Source organism: Tinamus guttatus, unplaced genomic scaffold, assembly GCF_059628265.1.
Source record: "Tinamus guttatus ecotype Peru unplaced genomic scaffold, ASM5962826v1 Tinamus_guttatus_pri_ptg000526l, whole genome shotgun sequence".
Taxonomy (NCBI): domain Eukaryota; kingdom Metazoa; phylum Chordata; class Aves; order Tinamiformes; family Tinamidae; genus Tinamus; species Tinamus guttatus.
This window is the reverse complement of record NW_028289060.1, coordinates 114,608-121,526: the sequence shown is the minus strand read 5'-3', so window position 1 is coordinate 121,526 and position 6,919 is coordinate 114,608. Positions and strand designations below refer to the sequence as shown.

The following is a 6,919-nucleotide window of genomic DNA, read 5'->3' as shown; positions in this document are numbered from 1 at the left end:
TCATTTGTGGAGAGATGTGGAAAAATAACCACTGCTTAAAAAGGTCCATGAAATCACTTTCCTAATGGCATCCTTGAGCTCCTTGTTCCTCATGCTGTAGATGAGGGGGTTCACTGCTGGAGGCACCACCGAGTACAGAACAGCCAGTACCAGATCCAGAGATGGGGAGGAGATGGAAGGGGGCTTCAGGTAGGCAAATGCACATGTGCTGAGAAACAGGGAGACCACGGCCAGGTGTGGGAGGCACATGGAAAAGACTTTGTGCCGGCCCTGCTCAGAGGGGATCCTCAGCACTGCTCTGAAGATCTGCACGTAGGACAGCACAATGAAAATGAAACACCCAAAGCCTAAACAGGCACTAACCACCAGAAGCCCAGCTTCTCTGAGATAGGAGTGTGAGCAGGAGAGCTTGAGGATCTGGGGGATCTCACAGAAGAACTGCTCCACCACATTGCCTTGGCAGAGGGGTAGGGAAAATGTGTTCCCAGTGTGCAGGAGAGCATGGAGGAAACCACTCACCCAGGCAGCTGCTGCCATTCTGACACAAGCTCTGCTGCCCAGGAGGGTCCCGTAGTGCAGGGGTCTGCAGATGGCAACATAGCGGTCGTAAGCCATGACTGTGAGCAGAGAAAACTCATCTGATATGAAAATAGTACAACTTAAGACCTGCCCAAAACATCCCAAGTAGGAAATGGCTCTGGTGTCCATCAGGGAATTGTGCATGGATTTGGGGATAGTTGTGGAGATGAAGCCAAGGTCGAGGAGGGAGAGGTTGAGGAGGAAGAAGTACATGGGTGTGTGGAGGCGGTGGTCGCAGGCTACGGCTGTGATGATGAGGCCGTTGGCCAGGAGGGCAGCCAGGTAGATGGCCAGGAAGAGCGAGAAGTGCAAGAGCTGCAGCTCCCGCCTGTCTGAGAATGGCAGAAGCAGGAATTCTTTCAGGGAGCTGCTGTTGGACATTTCCTCCCCATCCATATGGGAGACTCACCAAGGGAAAAAGAGGAAGAGAGAAGTTAGGAGGACACTCTTAAAAGGAAAATAAACAAATTAATGATGTTTTCTCATCTATTTGTCTCATTCCCAGATCTCTGAGGCTCATGCTTCTTCTAGCTAGAAAATGATGTCACTCTAAAAAGAGAGCAGCCCCTGCTGAGAGCAGAGTCTGGCTTCAGAGTGCCCATCTCCGACCTTCTCACCCTTTCTACATGCACCTGAGGGTGGTCTCCACACTCCCCTTCTAGCAAACAAAACATACGACCCTTTTCTGCTGCCCATTTACAGCCTCCCACCATCACTTCCATACTATCAGGATTTCCATAGGTTCCCCATGGGTCGCTGAGATACCACAGATATGCCATGAAACAGCAGAGGCTTTCTGGAGGGCAGGTGGCAGCCTGCAGGACACCACAGGGTAACAGCCAAATGATTGTCAGGATTTTAGGCGGACTTTCCTTAAGGGACAGTCAACTCATTTCCCTGTACTGCATTTCCTGGAGCTCCACAGGACAGAATGGGGCTGTGGAGACCTCACTCCCTTGGAAATCCCTCTTTTCCACTACTTGTAGCTTTGGTGCCTGAACTGCAGGTGAATACTCCCAACCACAGAAAGCAGAGAGCAAGAACAGGAGCAGCATGGACAGGAGAAGGATTAAGGAGCAACACCATGATCCTGTTGCCAAGGGAGGCAAGGAGAGGGACAGAGAGGCATTCTGGAAAACCTTCACTTTACCTGCAGGGTATGGCACCTTACAGAGGGGGACATTGCAGCACTGCCCCTCTCTGCCCCTTGGTGGGGAGGCACCAAAGAGATGCCCCTCTCCTCTGCCACAGCTCTGGCTGCAGAGTTCAGCCAGAGTCTCATGCCCTGCAGTTCCTTCTCCTTCCCTGCCCATCTCTGCTGCCTGGAGCTGTCCCTGCTGGCAGCTCTTTCCCTGTCCCAGTGTCCTGTCCCTGTCACTGCTCAAAGATCCCATGTCACCCTCTGGGTGCTCAGTTCTGCCCTACAGAAACCTCTGGCACTGTCCAGGGCCAGCTCTGTGTTTGCAGGTTGAAATGAGCAGGTCACATAAAGTCCTAGGATGCTGCAAAGAAGATGCTGAAGCTGCCTTTGGACTAAAGTGGGGATGAAGCAGCTCAGTGATATTTCTCACAGACCTATTAATCTCTCAGAGAGAAGGTTTACGACTCCCAGCTCATTGCCAAAACAGAAAACTTGTTCCTTCATTCTCCCTGTCAGCATTAGGAAAGTGAAAGTGCAGAGACCTGAAGGAAAGCTCCTTCTCCTTCAAGCAGCTCTTCTCTTGCTTTTCCTCTTGAAAGGACCCCTCAGACATGTCCTGCGCATGTGCTGGAGCTGTGAGCAGGACTTGACCCCTGCAGCACCTCTCAAAGACAGAAAGAACCTGCCCTGCCAGGGATCTCTCTTCCCACCCAAAGCTTCTCCCCACAGCACCACAGGGAGCTCCCTGGAGAGGCTGTGTGCTGACCCTCACAGGTGGCAGAGTCACTGCCCTGGGCAAACAGCACCATGAGGTACAGGGACACTGCTCTGAATCACAGCCCCAGGCAGACCTTGGTGCACTCACTGCCTTCACAGCCCTACAGCCCTGTGTTCAAGTGGCATAGCCAAGAGAAGCATACCCTGATCCTCTGACCATGTGTCAGGGAATCCCTGCTCTGAAGCATCTCCTCCTCCTGCTATGTCCTGCTTACTCCAGGAGAGAGACCATTAAAAATCCTATGAGCCATGTTTTGCCTGGGATGCAGACACCCCCTCCAGGAACCTCAGCAGCATTGCCCTGCAGACAGAGACTCACCGTTTCAAGGGCTGTGAAGATTTCCCCCACAATGAGCTCTGCTCCCACTCCACACTGCCGTTCCCCTCTCGCTGCCTTCTCTCCTCTGCTGTCCGCAGCAGCAGGCAGTGCCCGCAGCCCTGCTGCTCTTGGCACAGGAGCTGCTCCTGCACTCGGCTGTCTCTGGGCAGTGCTGCCAGGCTGCCACGAGCTGCCTCCATCCCAGGAGCCTGGCCCCGCTCAGGAGCAGAGGAACAGCTGAACTCACCAATTTCTCTGTCCCTCGTGCCCCCTCCTCCTGGGAAAAGTGCACTTCAATAAACTAAAAAAATCACCTGTTGTCCTTTGCTAACAAGTGGAGAGAGAGAGATTCTAATATTTCAATTTATTTCATCAGAGAATGAAGATCTATCAAAATTGGAAATGTCTCACTCTGCAAGGCTCATTTCACATCCCTTAACTAGACAGTAGACTGAGGAGTGAACAAGTGGGGAGGTTATTGACACAGGGTTTATGTGCTGATTCAGAAATATCAATCTGGGCTGTACCTGCTTAGATGTGAGTCGGAAGTCGTATTCAGATCCCTCCTGTAAACTCCACAAATACAGAAATGGTGGGATTGCCCTTGCCAAAATTGAAGTGAGCAGAGCACAGAGATCTGCCCACGAGGTCCTTGTCAAAGCTCCACCACAATCAGTGGAGATGCAGGGTGAGAGTCAGCAGTTCCCACAGAAACACCTGGTGACAGCAGAAGAGACTGAGGAGGTGCAAGGCGTGTGTCAGTGCCTGCTTGCTCTGATGGAGCTACTAGGAGACCTGCATCATCCTAGAGCACGAGTTGGGGAATTGGCCGTCTTGGCCATCTGAAATGACCCCAGATGCCAACTACGACAGCAGCCACACTCCCCATGAAGCTGAGGTATGGGAAGATTGCAGGATTAACCAACAGCTCTTGTAATTCAATGCAGAGTCTTGATTTGATGTCACAGAAAAGTGCTGGCAGGGCCTTGTCTGATGCCTGGAGTGTCCAGCACAACCACACGTCTCTAGCAGATACAGCAGGGCACCCACAGGAAAACCATGTCCCCTTGGAGTGATTGCTGGACAAGTGCCCCAGGGCATCCTGCGTTTCCATGCTGTACCCAAACACAGACATTCCAGCACTGGCTGTAGGGAAAGCCCATCCCGTCTACATCCAGGGTGCTGCATAAATGGGAGGCACCCTGGACCTGCCATGTCTCTGCTCCAGGCCCTGCACTCTCAAACCCTTCTAGCTCTCCTCCCCTGAACTCCTCTTCATCCCATCACATGACATGAACAAGCAATGGGCTAATAAGGACCTCCGGGTGGCTGCATCAAAGGCTGTCAAGGCCCATGGACATCTTCGGTGGCACCTTGTTCTTCCTGAACCAGTGTCAGGCACAGGAGAGAGTGCCCGTTGGGCTGCTTTGTGTGACAGGAAATGCCCATGGCCAGGAATAGGTGTTCCCTCACTGGAGAAGCTCCAGCCTGGCTACCTTGGCCCAGGTCTCCTTCCCTACCATTCTCGTGCTCTCTGTGCAGGTCCCATCCCTGCCGCCCACCTCTCCCTCCAGCCCCAGCGCTCACCTCCCTTGTGCACTCCTGCGCTCCAGGGATCCCGTCCATGGATGAGGAACAGCCGTTCACCTGCTGCTCCTTCTCCATCTCCAGGACTCGCTCTGGGGACAGCCCTGCACGGCCAGCTCGCTTCCAGCCTGTCCTCTACACAGACAGACGCGTCCTCACAGTCCATGTCACAGCCCTGTCCTCTGATCAGCTGCTCACACTGAGGGGACCTCACAGGCCCTTGGCTGGGGCTGGTTCTGCTGCTGGCCAATCCCTCACGGGGCAGCAGTGACCTCACAATGTGCCCTGGAACCTTCAACTGGCTCTGACCTATCAGCAGCAGGAACAGAGGTGACGTCACAAGAAACCTCAGCAACCCAGAGCCTCCTGATGGCATCAAGTCTACAGAGAAGGATGTGACCTCACAGTCACCCTCAGAGCCATATCCCTGCTTTTGGGCTGTCAAGGACTGGCCCAGCAGTGACCTCACTACCACTATCCAGGCCATATCCCTGCTTTTGGCCTAACAGGAACAGGCACAGCAGTGACCTCACTAACAAACATCCAGGCCATTTACCTGCTGCTGGTCTATCAGGTCCTGAAGCAGAAAGGCCAACACAACCAACATCCAAACCATGGGCCTTTTCTGGCTTGTCACCACCGGACACTGAGGTGTTGCAGATAGTTAGGGTCCGGCGGCCGGAAGATATCGTGCTGTACGGAAAGATAGGGCCCCTAATAGCCAATAGCGTTTAGTTTATGATGTAAGCAGACGGATGTGACGTTGTAAACCTTAGCTATATAACACCTTGTTACCCATCAATAAACACCATTTGCTGTCCACCACATTGGTGTCAGCGAGCTGATGACCCGAACGGCCTGGGGGTGGTCGCCGTGCCGTTCCTGAACCAGGCCGCCATGCCGCTTGAACGGCAACAAGTGGTGCCGAAACCCGGGAATCATCGGCTGGACGGGTGAACGGCGGCTGGAGCGGCTGGACCAGCCCGGTGGGGAGGACGCTCCCGGACGAACAAGGAGGATGGAAGCCCTTGTGAAGGTCGTATCGCAATTACATAAGCATTGGGGGATTGATTGTAAGCCAAAAGATTTTACTCTCACTGTTGCAAGGCTTTTAAAAATTAAGGTTATAGACCAGCCGGTGGATATTCTGAAGTCCCTGAAGTGTGTCCCTAAAGTGTGGGACAAATGTACTAAGGCGTTAGCCGAGGAGATGATGTCTTCGGGTTGTGGGAAAAACCTTAAGGCTTGGGGAAAAGCTGTACAAGCCTTGCAGAAAGCTATAAAAGAGCAGGAGACCTGGGTAGCGGTAAGGGACTGTTTGCTGGCCACCCCGAAAATGGGAGTCGGGGCAGCCGCACAGACTTTGCACCCCCCAGATGATGGTGATTCTGCTGACCCTAAAGATCTGCAAGAGAGCGACACATCCCCTCCATCCCCGAACCCCGTCCCGCTTACAGAGGAGCAGAAACAGCCGAAATCTGTTTGGAGCGAGCTAGCCGAGGAAGCTAGGAACATTGAAAAGAAGTCAGAGCTTGGGGACGTCTGGGCCAGGCCACCACCCTATGCCCCTCAAAATGGCGCCGAGCCACAAGGGGAAGGGCTGGGCGAGGGTGCCCCCGGGGCGAGTGAGGGGCCGAGAACCAATGGGGGTGACCGGACAGGTGAGGGAGGCCCGAGCGAGGGGCCGAGAACCAATGGGGGTGACCGGACAGGTGAGGGAGGCCCGAGCGAGGGGCCGAGAACCAATGGGGGTGACCGGACAGGTGAGGGAAGCCCGTGCGAGGGGCCGAGAACCAATGGGGGTGACCGGACAGGTGAGGGAGGCCCGAGCGAGGGGCCGAGAACCAATGGGGGTGACCGGACAGGTGAGGGAAGCCCGTGCGAGGGGCCGAGAACCAATGGGGGTGACCGGACAGGTGAGGGAGGCCTGAGCGAGGGGCCGAGAACCAATGGGAGTGACCGGACAGGTGAGGGAAGCCCGTGCGAGGGGCCGAGAACCAATGGGAGTGACCGGACAGGTGAGGGAGGCCCGAGCGAGGGGCCGAGAACCAATGGGAGTGACCGGACAGGTGAGGGAGGCCCGAGCGAGGGGCCGAGAACCAATGGGGGTGACCGGACAGGTGAGGGAGGCCCGAGCGAGGCGCTGAGAACCAATGGGGGTGACCGGACAGGTGAAGGAGGCCCGAGCGAGGCGCTGAGGACCGATCAGAGCGGCCATTTCACAAAAGGCGCCTCCGCGGGTAGAAGGCGGGGCGAGCCAAGAGGGGGGGAACAGCCCGCCCACAACGGAAGTAGGCGGGACGGAAGTAGGCGGAGCCGGAGCCCAATGAAAAGGTACCGGAGCCCGGAAGTGACCAGTCAGTCGAGTTCCGACTCCGGATCAGACGCTAGTCAGGACGAGCGGCTCACAACTGATTCAAACTTAAGGAAGGAGAAAAAGAAGGTAAACATCCGAATTAAAGAAAAACCGGCCAGGGCAGACATGATTAAGCATGTTGCAAAGGAAGAGCATCTGA

At 54.9% G+C, this 6,919-nt stretch overlaps 1 protein-coding gene across 1 annotated transcript; it reads right to left on the bottom strand.

Moving 5' to 3' along the window:
• On the bottom strand, window positions 1–960 carry LOC148592754 (olfactory receptor 14C36-like). Its single transcript, XM_088533899.1, has one exon. The coding sequence runs from the start codon at window positions 958–960 to the stop codon at window positions 1–3; it is 960 nt and encodes a 319-aa protein (XP_088390025.1).
• Window positions 961–6,919: the final 5,959 nt, after the last annotated feature.

Coding starts and splice junctions, on each gene's coding strand:
- LOC148592754 (XM_088533899.1), bottom strand. CDS start 960: ATGTCCAACAGCAGCTCCCTGAAAGAATTCCTGCTTCTGCCATTCTCA.